General features: G+C 37.1%; 1 protein-coding gene and 1 long non-coding RNA gene across 2 annotated transcripts in view; one reads left to right on the top strand and one right to left on the bottom strand.

Annotated features, from left to right (window-relative positions):
- Positions 1–18,731, top strand: part of LOC117802367 — a 481,710-nt gene that overhangs the window by 305,787 nt on the left and 157,192 nt on the right. The gene's annotated exons all lie outside the window — the stretch shown is intronic.
- WDR72 (WD repeat domain 72) overlaps positions 2,062–18,731 on the bottom strand; it is a 212,792-nt gene continuing 196,122 nt past the window's right edge. Inside the window, exons 19-20 of the mRNA XM_019806345.2 lie at positions 7,678–7,782; positions 2,062–2,235 (exon numbers count right to left, since the gene is read on the bottom strand). Coding sequence (XP_019661904.2) covers positions 2,180–2,235; positions 7,678–7,782 — 161 coding nt within the window. The 3' untranslated portion in view covers positions 2,062–2,179. The remainder of the gene's footprint in view (positions 2,236–7,677; positions 7,783–18,731) is intronic.

Below are 18,731 nucleotides of genomic sequence, written 5' to 3'. Positions count from 1 at the left end.
CCATTGGTTTTGGGTTTTTAGCCGTGGTACCAAGAGGTCAGGGGCACCACGTGGTTGATCAGTTAATTCGGTGGCAACTTGCTATTTAAGTTCTCCTTACAAGAGACATTGCTGAAACATTCTAAACATAAATCAATATAAAGAAATCATTTTTAAACAGACTAGTGGATTTGTCTACATTTGCACATGGATATTTGAAAACATTATGTAAATGTCTTTCTCTAAAACTCTCTCATTTTTAGGAATTAAAAATTTTGATAGTTAATGGTGTTGGCCTCCAGAATTCATACTGATAAAAGAAGATTATAATTAGTCATTTAATATGAATTATTAAATTTTAGCAATTGCAAAATGTGATGCCAAAAAAATCTTAAAAATCTCATTTAGTAATGTCAGGGTTATGCCAGTTCTAATTTCCTATATCTGGTGACATCATAAAATATTTATCAAGGATTCAATATTGGTTTCCTTAGACCTGTAAAATGCTAAATATGGCAACTGTTTGAACTTATTTTTAATCTTCACTGAAAAGGGAATAGTAGGGCATAGCTGTAAAAACAAAGAAGCTTATTTTTAATAAATATACCAGAACTTGTGCACCCAAATAAGTTTTAACTCCTAAATTGCCCTCTTGAGAAAATATATACATATTTGATATTGCCATCATCAAAAATGTTTTTAGTATTCCTTCTTGTAATGGCCTTCAGAACATATACACAGCACGTAAGAAAATGTTTTCCATTGCTTACCTTGCTACTTTTCTTTATTTTGAAACTTGTTCCAAGTAGCCTTGGACTATTTCCAGTGTGTGTGTGTGTATGTGTGAGGAGGTGTGTATGATGATTTTTAAAAGATGAGTGTTTCCCACGATTATTCATACTGACAATATTTTACTCTGTGAAGTACAATTCAAAAGTAATTTCAAGCAATGACATCATATTTTAGGGGAAAAAAGGAACACAGACTTATGTCTGCATTAAAGGAGTCACACTCACTGTATGTCTATGTTCTGGTATATTCATCCAGGTCAGTCATTAGTATAAGTTCCTTAAAGGTGGAGACCACGCTATTCCAACGTATAGTTGTCTTCTCTGATCTGTCCATTGCATCCCAGCATAGGACCTGATGCTGCTGCCCTCAAGTATGTTTGTTAAATTGAAGTGATTGGAACTTCTCTATTAGATAGATAGATAGATCGATCACATATTTAACATTTTATTTCCATTTTTTATGGATTAGGCAATATTTGTATTCATATGCAGACTAATAATCTTTTTGATGATTTTCTATAAATCCAGTAATTATACAATGTAAGTCACAACAAATAAATCAAATCACTAAGGGGTTTAATAGATGAGCACTTTGTTCCTATTTATATTGCTTTGCATATTTTAGTTTAAGATTTCCTGCTAGTCAAATTATTTTCTGGGAAAATAACTGCTAGAGTTTATACTTAATAAGGATCAATTGCGATGTGCTTAAGTAGATAGATAGTTCACATCTATATGGGCAACAAGATCAACATTTGGCTAAAGACATTAGCTTCTATGTCATTAGAAGTCCCAATGAACCTGACCACACAAGATTGGTCCCTGTTATACTGTCTATCACTTATTTGGGCTAATTGATGACTAAATGGAACTGGCTATTTGTTGACAACATTTCATGCTTTGATGAGATTTACTGCAGGGTGACTGATCCATACTAAAGCATATACTAAAACAAAATGCCCTAACCTAACAAATTGAATAAATTTGGTGAAGTGTTAGATTAAATACACTGAAGCAGCATTAAATTTGGAAGCATTGTATGTTACAGTATTTAAAAGCAATGCAGTTTTAATGTTGCTTATATAATCCAGCCACTGAAAAGATGGAAGAAAATCTAACACAGTCTTAAATTTGTGTCTGCAGACTGGCACTCCTTGCTGTACGTTTTAAAGGAAAGTAAGAAGCAGGAATATAGAAAGATTTTGACAATGACTTTCTAAAATTAGATCAATTCAGATATTTTCAAACAGTAATTACATTTTCAGTACACTCTTTCCAAAGTATTAGCAAATCTACTTACAACCTAATAACTTGACCGATAACAGCCTAGTTTTTATACAACAATAAACAAATGGGATGTTTAGGTTTCATCATTTGTCCAAATCCAATTCCTATAGATAAGATTCCATTTAGCACAGCTTGCAGGAACACACCTTCGCTATCCATGAATGATGCCTTGGCTTACCTAGGAAGGAAACAGATTATCAGGTTATGTGGTGAAATAAAGAAGAAAGAAAGAGGGAAGGAGGAAGAAAGTGAGAGAGGAATGGAAAAAGAGAGGAAACAATGAAAGGAAGCAAGGAATGAGAACAGAAATGAAGGACAGAATTACCTGTAACTTCTCTATTTCTTTTCTATCCTGAAATACAATATGTTCATATAATAAAAAAATATTCTTGTCTTATAAACTAGGCTTCAAGTAAGTATATTTTAATGGCACACATTATTAATATAGGTTATTTTTTCTTTTAATTGTCAAGAAAGATGAAAGTTTTCAACAAGATGATTGGGGCTTGAAATTAATAAATTTGAAGTATCTCAGTTTCTCTCAGAGAAACCCACAACCGCAAATTTAGGATCAAATGTTATGTTAGTTGATAAATGGTTTGAATTATAGAATCAAAAAAGCATTTATTTCTCAGACTACTTGGATGATTGTTATTGTAGGCTAAAAAATATCAGTTGATTTAAATTATTTTGATTATGAAACATATTGGAGCCCTGTGCCTTAGTCAGCTACTTCTGAATACATTTATATTAATGACATGACAATGCATAGTAACTCCCACTCCTACTGGCAAAGAGTCAAAAAGCTGGTTATTTTGTTTAGTTACATATATGTGTGTGTAAGCCTAGAATTTTACATGTTTTAAAAATTATTAGGCTGATACTTGCATTTTTCCATTTGGGCAACTTTTTAAAAATTTTGATATTGTTAAACACAACTAGAAGAAAGGGTTTATGTGCTTTTGCTACTGAAATTGTTCTTACTCCTTCTAGAACATTTTTTTTAGCACTAACCCTAAGAAGTGTGTTCTTGATAGCTATGATTGATGCGCTGCTCACACATTCCACATTTTTTCTGCTTCATGCATCATCATCAGCCATCTCCAACACTCCAGTCCTGAATCTGCCCTACTTTCTGTTACCTGATTTTTGCTGTTGATTCATGAGCTAGAATAGTAAAGGGGAAAAAAAAAAAAAAACCCTCCACCTTGGCTTTTCACAATGTAGTACATCCCCTGGAAACTGAGAAATCTAGTTTTGTTCATCAGATTCATGCAAATGCAATATTGATTGACAATGATGTATATAGATCTATGCACATAACATGCTATATAAAAACCACTAAAATGTTCTATTAATGGCAAAATGCATACTGATTATAAACTACTTCAGAATGATGTGAAAACGCTGATCTGAATGCCTTTTTTTTGTACTTTCACACTCTCTCGTCACTATTTTCAGCTGAAGCTCTGTTTAAGTGCACTGTCCCTAGTGCACTAAGAAGTAAAATTCTTAATTTTCCAAGCCAATAAGGTGATAAAAGCTCAAGGTCTCTCATTAACACTTGGATAAAAATTGTGAATGTCACGCTAAATTTTTTATCATCATGAGTGCAAAGATGGGGGACGAGGGACACTTTTTATTATATTTGGGAGAAGAGGACTTGAGCTCTAATCAATGTGCATGAAGCAGTTAACAATAAGTTAACCAGCAAAAGGCTGCACTAAACTATTTTTGTGATAGCATCTTTCAGATTCAGAAGTGATGACGCTTTAAAGAGCCAAAGAAAGAAAGCCTAATGGCCCTAAAATCTGAAAAAAGGGAGCTGTAAGCTCACAATGTTGTCTCAGTGCTTCTATTACTAGACATCAAAGTTATTCCCACAGGTTTTGGGAATGTACAAATGCCAGTGAAGAAGCAAGTAGACTTCACAGAGTCTAAGCCAGAAACTTCAATCTGGGATTCACCTGTGAGTCAAAACTCTTTGCTAATGAATTATTCCAGAGAAAAGACACTGCTGAGGGAGACCTTAACCTATCAGACAAGACCTCCAGGTTCACTAGCAGGGTCAGAGTAACAAGAATGCTCTGGTCTAAAGTTGCTTTGCCAACCTTAATGGACTGCAGGCACTCACCTGGGTATACAGCTTGAACCAATAAAGAGATCACAATGGCATGATGAATAGGTAGAGTGCTCTAGAGACCAGGTGAACAACCACTCCACCAGTCCTCTAAATTGTGACCTATATGCACACTCCAGCCCATTTACAAATGGGTCACCTTAGTCAATTCAGTGCTGGAGAAGCAGTGATGTCAATGAAAAAATAAGCGATCTGCAGATTGAGTTCAAAACCTATTGCATTCAAAGATAATCAATGCATAAAGTCATCTTATTTTTACATAAACTTAAAATTTTGATTTTATTAATGACATTTCAAAATGTTGCAATGTTTAAAAAACTTTAACTTCACCTTTAAAAAAGTAAACTACTATAGTTTTTCTGTGCTTCAATATCCCTTTGCTCTCTGCATATGGGAATGAATTGCTATCAGCAATGTGAAGCTCTAAGGGCAAAGGAAAATGATGTTCAGGGAATTTGCAAAGAAAAGATTTTATTTGGAAAGAACAATATATGAGGCAATATTCTCGAACTGTGCTTGGATGGGAAAATGATTTTTTGTTTTTGTTTTCTATATCCCCTTTGAACAACTGGTTTTGTCATTAAAAATGATGTAATAAATATATTACTCATTTAGAGTTGCATAGATAAAACCATGTAAGGTCAATATCCATTAAAGCTAGAAGACTGACCACATTCAACTTTGTAACGGGGGTGGGATTTTGCATGTACATGAAAATATTAAAAGGATTTTTTAGTGACCGGTAATATGCCAGGTGAAAATGGTAAGAACGATGCGTTCAGGTTTAAATGCACTCCTCTCCATATAAGGAATAATTGATGTGCCAATGCAATTAGGAGCTCAGCTACTGAAGCACCTCTGTTGGTCTGGGTGACACCTTCCCAAAGCTTATCCCTTAAAACCCCCAAATTTGCCTTCTCTTCTAACGAAGGTGGTTAGTGTGCTTTCCAGAGGAACCCCACTCATACCTGGTAAACAGAAGTAACTCAACCACCAAAGTAATGTTTATAGTTTTGGAGCCCCTCCATTTGAATGGCTTGGTATTTTTTAGTTCATTTTTGGACACTGAGAAGTGGACAGTCGTATGTTCACAGTTTAAGAAAGTCCCTCTATGCCACTAATTTCACATACCTTCTATCATGTTCAGTTTTAAGAATTTTCCCTCTCAAATGCGCATACTTCAAGGAAATGCACTCTCTCATCAAAACCTTTCTTACTAAACAAGCACCTCTGTCAGAAGTGTCTTAATTTCTTATCACAGAATTTTATCCACACAAGGAGCAATAAATAATTCATGCCATTGCCTCTTTGTTGTGTGTCCCTGAACTGCACAGAGCTGGAAGGCTGACAGCTGTGTCGGGATAAGCACCAAAGATCTGACATGACAAGTGACTAACAAGTTTCTTTCAGTTCATAGTGAAAGAAGACAATGGCCCAAAGTGCAGAAAGAAATCCTGAAACAAAATAAAACTGCTTCTTTCTTTTTACCTAAGTGTTTGCTATGAGCTTATTTCCAACTCACAAGCCCTGGTCATTTTATAGGACTGCCCAGCCCCCTTTATTCCTCACACTCGCTTGGCCATTTACGCCTGGCCACGGATCAATATGAGCAATTCTTGGAGAAATACGATGTCTCCATGACAACCAAGCCACAAATTCTCAGTGGAAGGCAGTGAGACCAGTAGTGAACTCTCCAGAGGTTTCTAGGCCTATAAGGCAAGATGTCTTAAAATGCAGGAATGGACAGAGGAAAAAGCCAGAGTAATTCATTCTTTATTACCAGTTTAATGATGTCCGATGTACAGAGCAGTACTCACTTTCTAAGTTAAGATTCTTTATCAATACCAATCTTTTCTAATTAATCTTTGTTTTGATATACCCTTTTGTTTATATCAATCAGATAGACTATGGAATATTTGAATTTTACTACAATTCCACTCATATTGAGGGATGCCTGAAATGTATTCTACGTTTGAGATGACATAAAGCCAATCTATTCTTGCCAAAAACAATGAACACTTAGTTGAAAACTTGACTCAGGGACTTAACTGCCTCGGGTTGATGGGAAACCGTTTATGAAGACAGTTTAAAAATCTAGTCAAAATTAGGTAATTTTTGTCAAAACTAAAAGCAATTTTAAAATAATCTGATGGACATTTTGCGCTACCACCACCCTCTCCCTTTTGGAGTGGGACTAACCTGCATTTGTTTTTTAGATATTAGGGCAGGAGGTGGGGTTCATGTTCTGATTAAAAATTTCTGTTGGCGAGAAAGATGCCCTTTCTCAGTTCTGTGGGATGCTAAAGCAGAAGTGTGGCTGAGAACAGACACTCGGCAGCAGTCCATCTTTTGAGGAATCTTGGCGCAGTGGAGGAAACTGAAACACAATGCCATCGCCACCGGGCCTATTGGGGTTCTGAGATGACTTAGGGGACCTGACATAGATTGCAGGCTGCACCTTTCACTGAAAATTAAATCTCAGTAGCTCTCCTCGGGGAAGGATCAGGGGACTGTTTGCAGCTGCCCCCTGTCAGCGAAGGCTACAAGATTTGGAAATCTCTTAACTAAGCTGACAGGCCACAGAGAGGATGAATCAAAAATCTGATACAAGGATCAGCACACAAAGATGCAAGAGGGTAGAGGGTACACAGCAGCCAGGGAAAACAGGAAAGGGAAACGTGCGGTGGGAGGAGAGCGTTAACTCTTTCCCTCATGGTAATGTAACTTCTAGCACCTTATGGCTTTGTAGTGATCCGGGAATATCATTCCACTTTCACAGGAATTTTTTTTTTTTTTGATTAATTAGTTGTTAAAGACTAGGCATGTTTTGAAACAAGACAAAAACAGAAACAGAAATCCATGCTTAAGTGTTTCTGGCTCTATCCTTCTGCTACATTTCTGTCTATTCTTTCCACGAGGAATATACAAACCTAAGGAACTTGGGATGTGGGTAAATTTTATGGCATGAGGAAGGGTTATTATTTTCTTTTGTTTTGTTTGTTCTCAACAGTTGATGTATCCATGAGTCCATTCCTGTTATGCTACAATCCTTTCGTCCCCGTTAGAGAGCTGTTTGTATTTAGAAAGGTGAACAGTCTGTAATGATGGCAATCTGTGTCTCTCTAACTCTCCACTTCCGCTCGATCCCCTTATTTGAAATATGTAAAATGCTGCCATTTCTCCAGTTTTCAATCTTGGCCTCTATTAACCAGTTTAGCCTAAAATTGATGATAATGAACTGATAGTGTCAGCTTCCCTTCTCAGTCATAAAGCCTTTGTACTTCCTCCAACTGAATCCTTGATGAAAGAGGCAAAGGTAACAGCTCCACACTGTGACCCCTGGAGGTGACCATTAATTTGACAGCGCAGCTGCTAAGAGAAAACAGCATTACAATGTCCTCCCCGCCACCCCCTTCCAAGGACCCCAAAGCTGTGTCAAATTTATCATTTTATACTTGACTATTTTTAAATGGCTTTCACCTGGACTCTCAGACTCTTCCAAGACGCATCTGTCAGGCATGTCCTCAGTGTCTTGGAAGTTTGCCGAGTTTGAGTTGCTGTCATGCTTGACCGGACTGACTGGAGCTATTAGAGAGAGAGAGAGAGAGAGAAGAAAGAGAGAGCGATGAAATAGCAGTAATAAACACCATTAAAATATTTCCTTTCAGTTCCATAGATATTTCCAGGGACACACTATGTAAACACAAATAATAAATTGAAATAAAATGTATCCTCTAAGTATGCATTGGCAGACATGTAATTAGTTGAAAAATCTATAGATGAGACTTTATCTTACAAGAAAAATAAGTTCATGGCATCAGCTTAAAAGCTACAAAATAACAAAGTGATCCCTCCAAAGTAGAAATCGTATTTTTAATGCATAAATCTAAAACAATATCATCAATTAACAGCTGTAGGACACAGACGGAAGAACATGGGGCTGGTCAGTTAGAAAGAGCAGCTCTGCATGGGTGCGGTGGTTCATCTTTGTCACACAAATCACAGCTGAGGAACACTTTCTGTATATTTTGTGTCTCCTTCATCAAATAAGAAACTCCAAACACCAAAAAAATAAAAGCCCTAAGCAAATAAAATTTAAAATACCGAATACATAGTTGGCAAACGATTAATAAGTGGGGGGGCAATGTTTTGAATGGCGACTTCAGACAACTTGTCATGATCTTCTGAGAAGGAATTACGAACACAAGCAGGAATGAGCACAGAAATCTAAAATTTCCTATAAACACATAACACCACTAGCTCTGTTAGAGAAACAGACACAAGTTTCCACATTTTTGTACAAGTTGTAATACTTTGGTCTCAATTATCTCCATACGTAACATATTTCCATATTCCATTCGTTCAAGGAATTGCTTGTCAGGAAAAGTTGATGTCTTCATGAAAAAAACTCACTGAATAACAAAACAAAGAAAGACCACAATAATATAAATTACATCATACTTACCTGTCTGAAGCCAAACTACAAAAATATGTATACTACTGACTACTGCTAATTTTATCTATTGCAAATTGCTGCAGTAAACACTACTACTGTCTCTTCAGGTCTTGATAACACACACATTTTATTTATAGGCCATAAGATGCAAACAACAAAATATATAAGCCATACATAAAATGATGTGTTTGTTGGCAAAGGCAAGTAGGTCTGTTCCTAAACGTCCATTAGCAAATGATGGAGTAAAAGCTGGAGGCTGTGTCACGTCACATACATACTCGTAAGTGACACAAAGGAACGCCACCCAAGGTACAAAGCAGCATGAGCAGAGCTCACGCCTCTCACATTCCTCATCTTATTTCCATGGAGTATGTACAGCATTGGTGAACATAACATAATTGGTGAAGCCCACAATATACACGCTTTTTTTTTTAAAGATTTTATTTATTTATTTGACAGAGAGACAGCCAGCAAGAGAGGGAACACAAGCAGGGGGAGTGGGAGAGGAAGAAGCAGGCTCCCAGCCAAGGAGCCCGACGTGGGGCTCGATCCCAGGACGCCGGGATCATGCACTGAGCCGAAGGCAGACGCTTAACGACTGAGTCACCCAGGTGCCCCAATATACACACTTTAAAGGAGACTAGTAACATAACTCTGGTCCAAATATTCTCTTGAGTTTCACCAAGCCTCTCAGAACACAGTTCTCCTCTGTTCTGTGAAAGTGTCTGCATAGAGTTTGAATTCACTTCTCTGAAAGCTTTTATTTGAGAACAAAACATGGGAAAAATGTATGAGATTCTGGCACTTAAATTTTCCAAGAAAAAAATATGGAAGTAGGTACCGCGTCTGTTTTATGCACCTGTGTCTGCCCTGGGCCATAGGAGGTATCCTTAAAGGGCTTGTGGAATGAATGAGTGAACGAATGAGTGAAGAAGAGGGATCATCTAGATATCCTCCTGACCTGAGAGGATATGTGCTTTGAATTATCTTCAACTAGATTCATTCAGTTTCTTGGTTAGGCCCACTTGAGACAAAGGATGCCTATTTGTAAAATGGTGGTGCGGATTAGTCTGTAATTTGGAGGAGAGACACATACGGCCTAAGTAGTTATTGGTGTAGCTGCCTTTAATTTTCCTCAGTTTAGATCATACTTAAGATTATTTCTGAATCCATCGATTTTTGTAACACATTGAAACAGAAAATTAAATACACCAAAGTTGCAGAAAACTATTACACTGGTCAAGATTTACTGCACTGTTTTAATAATGTTTTTATTTCTATATATATTCTTAATTTTCTGAAATATTTACATTGATATTTATCATAGGGAATAACTCATTCAGCTGAATCTATTATTAACAGTCAGTGAGTTGGCACCTGTGTTTATTTGGGCAAATGCATTGCACTTGTCATCCCATATACTGTTCTTTCATCATTTAAAACTTTCATCCACTCATTCATTTACTTATTCTTCCAGCGAGACTCTGTTCTAGACATAGGGCCCTCAAGAAGGAAGAGAGCCTGGTATTAGAACAATGAAGTAAATGCCTGTAGCAATTTCAAGTGGCAAAAAAAGTGGACCCAGGATGAACTGACACCCCAAGCCTCTCAAGAGAGTCAGAAAGTTAGGTGTAGTTGTAGCTGCATGCCCTTCATTAGACTCACACTAGAAGGTATCATGAAGCTCTTCTTGTACCTACCTCTGATTTTGGAGGGTGTCATTTGTGAGGAGGTAGGAGAGTAGAAAGGGTTAGTCTTCAGATATTTTGCTTGATTACATTTGAGCTTCCAAATTTGAGATGGTATAGGATTTGTCATTTCTACTGGATAATTTATAGAGTTGCTGGTGAAATTTTCTATAGAAGAAATACCTACCTTCTGTCAATTGGGAACAGCTGACATTGGAAAAGTTAATTATTGCTATTCCACTTTTTTTTTTTTTGATAAGCTAATCTTTGCAGTTGTTCTTTTGGGTATTTTCTGTGATGTTTCATCATTAAACTCAGACATGATATGTGACCAAAGCTTCTCTAATGAATCATTTCAAAAACAATGAAATCAACAAATACTGATCTAGTGTTTATTACGGGTAGAGCTCTCTGCTAGACTACATGATGGGTAAAAAATTAAGACACTTTTAATGTGCCCTCATACAACTTGTGATCTAGTTGAAGCATAATGAAAAGTAACTAGTAGGAGCATTAGAAATAATATTCCAAGAGAGACATAGTTTTTAGGAATGCAGAAGTAATTCTGCAATAGGGGGGATTGGGAAGTGAATTTTGAATCAGATCTCCTTGAAAAGGAATATGAGTAGCCCCAGGGAGCTCATTCAATGCAAAAGAAAAAAGGTGTGAACCCAGGCATGTACAAAAAAATACATTAGCCTAGTGCCATAAATGTATTTAACAAAATGTTGCTGCCTACTTTTGTATACATTTTTAATAAATTCTCCTAACGTGTGTCTTTGAGCTTTTCCTAAATTGCTGTTGTGGCTAATTCTTCTCACCTGTAGAGGTTAGCTATAGACAGGTTTTTCCTTGCCCTAAATAGTCAATAATTTGATCTTTACTGATGGTGGGCCCATTTATCACAGTAAGTTGTCCTTTCACTATACATATTGACTTTAATTTATCAATACCAAAGTCCATTTGTAGCTCATCACTAAAGTTCTTGGATATTTTCAGTAGTTTTTGAAGATGCATTTTAAAGCTTGGCAGAGAGATACTTTTGGCATCAATATAGTGGAAATGATTGTTAGGTTCATCCTTCACTTAAAATCAACTGTTTATTTCCTCTGTAATGGATTCTGAAATAGTCCACATTTGGGGGAAGAGGGGCAAAAAAGACAAACTCTTCTTGACAGTTCTACCACCAAAAGATATAAGGCTATTCCATTTATTCATCACACGCCTTAAAATATTGACAACTGAAAGGCCAGTATTCTAAATATCTTAGTAATATCTTTGATAGCTAAATAGAAAAGTCCATATACTTTGTATGGGTGTGTTTGACTATGATGTGTTTAACTGTGACTATAATTCTAGATCCTAAAGAAATGAATAGTCCAACAGCAGAAGAAACCTAGAGAATTTTACGACAAAGACACTATAGAAAGACACTATAGAAAGATTTACTGTAGGACAATGTGATAACAGGGTCATCAGTGGTTACGGTCCTTCATTTCCATCTATTCTTTAATTTGGTTTCAGTTAACCTCTGAAAATTTTCACCTTCCGTTTGACATCATTTGCAGAAAAATGGTATTAGTTTTTAAAGGTGGCTGGGCCTAGGAAGCAAACAATTCCAAGAACTATTCCCCCCGGCCTCAACAAGAGAATGACCACTGGAAAAATGTCCATTCACCTCCATGAACAGCAGCTGGTTCTTCCAAGTAAGCCAGTACTGTAGACTAAATAGAGCCCTTGTTAAAAACCCATGTCATTTACAGTGTGAATAAAATCTGCACTACAAATGTTTTCAATACAATGACTTATGAATGATTTAAAAATAGATCCATCCATCATATGTATGGACTTTTTGGAAGTATTGGGGATATTTATAGAAAACCATTAATAAAGAGATGTAACAGTTTGAAATGTTGGTCTGAATAGAATAAACCACTGTAGTAGCAGATAAAATTCAGACAAAAATCTTAAATGCATCTTATTCAAGGGCCTAAAGTAATGTACAGGTTGCAGAAGTCAGGGAAGACTAAAAGCCACTCCGATTTGTGGAATGAGCAGTGGAGAAGAAGTCAAACACCTGAGTTCAAATCTACTAGCTCAATACTGTGGCCAAGAGTTGATCACTTCCTTGATCATTTAGGTCTCTTTTCCATCTTAAAGCATCACTATGAATCAACAACAACAACAAAAAAAAAAAAAAAAAGAAAGAAAGAAAAAAAAANAAAAAAAAACTTTCCACAGGCTTAAGAAAAACGACATTAAATTCAAGTAAATACTAATGCAATACTCACAGATGACTGGAGACTGCAATATATTTTAAATTAGAGGGAGACAAAATCAGTGAAAAGACTTTAAGTGATGACACTAAATTTGTAAACAAAGAGGATGTCATTTGAATAGACCCAAAATTCACTTTACAAAGTGGTTCTCTCAGGAAAGATGTTCTTATCAGGAAAACATCTAGCTAAAGAACTATGTACTTATTACCCCCACTTTAAGAGTATCTACTGAGATAATCAAGTGATAGGACCTCTTGATTATATTTGAATAGCAATAGCTGTACCCTGCATCAGGCTTCAGGCTCATTTTGTGTGAGTGTGAACTGGAAACTGGGGGAAAAAAATCGTATAAAGATGCCTGGAATTAAATAAAATATCTAATGCTTCTTTATACCTAAGTAATAACTGTTTTATGGACAAGTTCAGCAAGACAAGTTAGCATTGGACTTATGTGTTTTGTTATCTTTCTGCAATTGTGATCTGACATGGAATATTGTTTTCTGGATGACATTTTCTAGTATGAATTGCTTCAGAGGTGACATTTTCAACTGGTAAAGAAATGAGTTTTCCAAAACGTGAAGGGTAACTATCATTCTGGTATCCTTACTAGATGTATACTACTAAAGTTGTTATTTTATTTAAATAGTTTTGGGATATATGTATATTACACACACACACACACACACACACACGATCAAATTGTTGACTATTTAGTCTAAGAGGGAAAAAAAATGTCTACTGCTAATTTCTACAGGTGAAACGCGTGGCTGACCAGCCACTTAATTTGGAGGAAAGAAAATGTGAGTGATAAAAAAGATAATTAATTAATGAATCTTTTAATTTTTTTGTAAAGATTTATTTATTGTTTTTAAAAAGATTTATTTATGAGAGAGAGAGAGAGAGAGTGCAGGGGGAGAGTCAGAGAGAGAATCTCAAGCAGGCTCCATGCCTACTGCGGTGCCTGACATAGGGCTTGATCCCATGACCCTGAGATCCTGACTTGAGCCTAAACCAAGAGTTGTGGGCTTAACGAACTGAGCCACCCAGGCACCCCTTATTGAATCTTTTTAAACAATGCTTTATTCCTCTCAGATATGGAAATTCCCGTCTTCTGGGATGTTTGAGCGATGGGCTGTTTTGGTATGGCTTATAAACAATTGAGCACATCTCTAGCCCAATGTGAGACACAACACAGGGCATGTACTCAGAGTACTTGTGAAATGACGGAATGAAACTGCTAATGAGCATTCCTAAAAATTTTTAAAAAAAGATTAATTTCACTTGTAGTTTAAGGCAAAAATCTCAAGGTCAGTCCTAGAGTTTACAACTCAAACATATCCAAACAACCCTGCAATCTGTTATTAATGTCAATAGGAAGTCTGCCTAAAGAAGGAGGCCTTATCTGCTTTATTTCTGAAAGATAAAATTCTTCATTGTTTAGCACCCAAATATATGTATTAATTGGAACAAAAATAAGTATCAACAATTTCATTACAGAGATGAACTTCTGAGTTCCCAGGGAGAAATATAGTGTACTGGACAAAAGCTCAATTGATAGGACCCAGAATATCTGTTCTTTTCAAATTCTACCTCTGGTCCTAATAGTGTGACCTCATGACCTTGAACATGTCATTTATTCTACTGGACTCAGGTCCTTTTATTAATAAAATAAGAGAGTTGGACGGGACAACTTCCTTGACATCTTCTGGCTCTGAAACTCAAATATTCCTCCAGTTAAAAATCCAAGTCCAACCAGCAACTCAGTTTATCACTAAACAGGGTACCAAGATGATAAGTGGCTACTACACTAGCCTTGGAAATAGGACTTCTGAAGCTCTTTCTGAATTAAATAAGACTGGTATTTTCCTACGAGGGTCAATGTCCACTCTTCGACAGAGGGATGGAGGACATCAGGGCAGCTTTAGAGGGATACTTGGGTAGCTGTGCTGCTAGGGCGAGGCAGCCCTATGGAAAGATGACCAAGACAGGACCGAGGCTACAGTGTGGTCACTCCTGAGAACAAACGGACTCCTTGGCATAGAAAAGCACCTGTCAGATGTTTACCAATGGTGCAGAACACATCTTTAAAACGAAATCTTTAAAAAAATAAGTTAAATCTTTTCCTTCTTGGAATCATATTTATGCAATGAATTTCTTTAAACAACCCCTCTCTTCATTAATCAGTTTGGCAAATCTGAACTTCAGTATGAGATAAATCATCCTAAACTAAATTAACTGGGTCCACGTAATAATTGTAAGCAGCACAGATATAGCGGATGAGCCCTGACCTGGACATTAGAAGGTCTGAGTAAGGTTAGGCTTCACGCGCGCTAGTCTCCTCTGAGGACTGGCTCCATCTTGGCCTTGGGGCCCATAGGCATGGAGAGGTTCTCAATTATTATCTGCCAAATGAATGCAGAGGTGTGATGTTCCTGTGGAATTGTATTTTCCTCAAGTCAGATCTCTTAAAGGGCAACTCTTTCTACTCCTTTTTTATGTCAAGCCTGACATGAAAACCAACTCTAAACAAATCATCTAAACTCTCAGACTGAAACAGACTATACAGACAGATTGGAAGTAGGCAGGGGAGGGTCCGACAAAGGAAATGTGTAAGGTAAGGGGGTTAGGAAAGGAGACTAACAGCTAATGATGCAACTCGTTCTTCTCTTTCTGCTGCATTTCCTCAGTCCCCAAAATGGTAGATCTTGAGTTACCAGTCAGAGTCTTGCCTGGATTTCTTCATGTACTCCTTTAGAGCAACCATTTCCTTGGCGAGTAGTGCTCCCAGGAGAGAGGTGGTGAGCCGGTGAGCAGGCACCTTTTTTTCCAAACATTAAATCAAAATAATTTCCTCAACTTTGGTCCTTGAAGGTTACCAAATAAATTCAGAGTGGAAATAAGACACTTTCTAGATGTAAGAAATAAACTTGTCAAATCAGCAAGCTCAATCCCAGCTTTCTATGTTAAACCAGAGAGATAATTATTCAAGACAAAGAGATTCAGGAACATCTTATCTGAAAGGACTCGTCATCACTAAAAGGAAGTATAGGTGATGGATGAGTTCTAAGAATGTATGGAAATGAACTCTCACACTCTTCATGCCATTTAGGTTCTGCAAAAGTCATTTGACTTTTCTCATAAGGACCAAATCCTATGGTAAATACACAAATGCATTAATTTTACTGTTCAGAAGTTCAAGAAGTTGAAAGCAGGAATAGATTTCAAAGACGAAAACAAATATATCCCCATGTATTGATAAATTGAAGAACAGCCAATAAAGGGAGAATTCTAAGAGGAAATTTATAGTAAACTTCCCAGCTTGCATTTGAAAATTTAGAAGGCCAGGAAAACAAAAGAGACCCTTCAATCAAAAGAGCATCAAGCTAGCATCTGAGACTAGAGATAAATGTGATTTATATATGAACTTAAGATAAGGATTCCCAGCATAGGGCAATTTAAACCACAGCAAAGTCTACAGTTATCCATAAGGAAAAATAGCAAAAACATCTTCCTCGTGAATCAGTGGGAGGAGTAACTGTCAAATGGCCTGACCATTGGAATTCATAAGAGCAGCAAGCCTTCCACAGGCCAAACCTCAGATGACACCATCAGCATGGGGAGAATAGCTGGCAGGCAGTCTCAAATTCCCAGCTGATAGCTGTCGCTATCTCAAGGGAAAACGTTTATCTCAGATGGTTAATCAAGTGTCAGAGCTCTTTCATCTCCTAGATAGGAAATGGCAAGTAAGGAAATCAAATTATCTAGACTACACCCTAGTTTTCTAGTTCTTTGTCAACATTAAGAAGGATGCAAGGAACAAAGGGCCTAAGTTACCACATTTCGTATCATTAGGCTTGGTTACTCTGAAGGTGATTTATTTTTATTTGAATGTCATCAAATGGTATGCTAATGTACTTGAGAACTTACTGAAATTGAATGGAAGATATGCTTGGATACTAATAGTGTGCTTAATCACGGTATTATAATCGGTAGCAAGCATCACTCTCTCACACATGCACTCACACCAGACAGAGAAAGCATAGGTGGTCTGTTGGGATTGATTGCTTCTTATGGTCATGCATAGAAAATGTAGCCACTCGTTTCAAAATATTAATTTTTCTGGGGTATAAATCATCAAAAGATGCCTTCTCAAATCCTTAGGCTGAGTCACTGCATAACACTCAGTATTTGTACTAATATCTCTAATATTAGAGATATTAGTACACACCAAGAGATGGTTGCCCAAAATATAGAAATGACCTTGATAAGTAGGAGAAATTCTCATTTTGATACCAAGCAAGGCAGCGGCATCTAAAAATAAAGGATAAGAGAAACATACACCCAAAGAAAGCAATGTTTTAAAGAGCAAACATGCACGTGGATAAAGGGAAACCAGTAACTATAATGTAATGAGACTTTCAGAAAACTATGTTCAATACAAAAAAAGTGTTATCATCATACAGAGCTAAGTAATAGTAACAAAAGGTAAGGGACAGAAATGTCATAAGACAGTAAAAAGCATTGTCCTAGATCAGTATAAAATATTCCTCTTCCTAAATTTTTACAAATTATTTGGAAGAATACATAGGAAAATATCCAGGGCTATAGACAACACTAAGAGTTCCTGAGTTGTGAAATGTGAGACTGATTATATTAACTACAGAAAACAATTGCAAGGCTGAATCACTGGGAATACATGCTGTGTACACATGTCAGTATAGTAAATGCTGGAACCATTTAAACAAAACATGATCCAAGTAACAAGTATATGTAACAAGAACATGGCTCTGAGCTATCACTTGACTATGACTCAAGGACACTAGGCCAATGTAAAAATGTAGGCAAATGGTTACATACGGCTGGCACTTTAGGAAGGGGATAGTCAACACAATAAACCGACCATAAGAACACCAACAGGTGAGTCCAGGAGGCCTCTGGATCGGGAACCCTATATGTGCCTCCAGAGGTTGTAGCCAATACAGGACACAGTGGAATTTAAGAGGCCAACCAAAGGTCTGGAAGGAATTAGGGGGGAGGAGAGTCTGTATCATATCACAGTATCTCAAGAAAAAATTAGAAAGACCAAGACTTCAGCATGGACGTAAATCTGAAGAAGAATGTGACTGATATTTATAAACTCGTCAAGAAGTTATATATACCTACTACTGCCATTTTCTCACCTCTAGTTCTTTAACCTCTCAAGATCATTATACTTGCACCCTACTTTCCAGTGCCACAGTCACTCCTCTATTTTAATAGAGGCGTAACTCTTCAAACTGAGGCGAGTCATATCCCTAAAATCAGGGTCTGATCATGTAGCTTCTGTGTAGAAAAACCTGCAGGCATCTCTGCTCAGTCACCAGTGGGAAATCTGGAGCCATGGATTTGAAGACCTTTCATAATATAGTCTCAGTTCACATTTAGAGTTTCTCACTGGATGCTGGCCTTCTCCACTCCTCCCTCTCTTAGACTCTGGTATATACTATATAGCTGGAAAATACTCATTGTTCCCTGGGTATTTATTTTCTACACCAGTGCCTATGTGAAGATTCCCAGCTTGAGATAACCTCTCTCACCCCGTCTGCAATTCCCTACTTGCCAAAATGCTCCCTCTTATTCAAGACTCAGCTCAGATGCCACCCTTTCCACGAAGTCTTTATCAACCCACCAGATAACATGAATTTTTCTCCCTCCTTCTGTGTTTCTCAGCACTTTATTTGGCCAGTGTTATTCTTCTTACCCCATTCATTGGTTCTTATGTCTGACTGCTTCACTGGACTACATTAATAGGGAAGAAAGATACTGAGACATGCCTTAAAATTTTGAGGTTGATGTCATGAGGACAACTTTGCTTCTCTATAATGAGCTCTAGTGCTGCAATCAGAAGACTGGGCTAGAAGAATCACAGGCCTGACTCAGTGTGCCTTTTTCTGTCCTCATTAGCTTGTCTCAGATAATTGGAAATTCATGGATAGTATTCTTGTTCCACAAATGTGATGAGTCTAATGCACCTATGGGCAGCGACGGCTGGGGAGGTTGACTTGCTCTGCAAGGAATAAGGTTATATGGATACTGGGTGGACCATGCTGAGGGACCATGTCTAGGCCAAAG

This window comes from Ailuropoda melanoleuca, chromosome 5 (genome assembly GCF_002007445.2).
Source record: "Ailuropoda melanoleuca isolate Jingjing chromosome 5, ASM200744v2, whole genome shotgun sequence".
NCBI lineage: Eukaryota > Metazoa > Chordata > Mammalia > Carnivora > Ursidae > Ailuropoda > Ailuropoda melanoleuca.
This window is presented reverse-complemented; position numbering and strand designations above follow the sequence as displayed.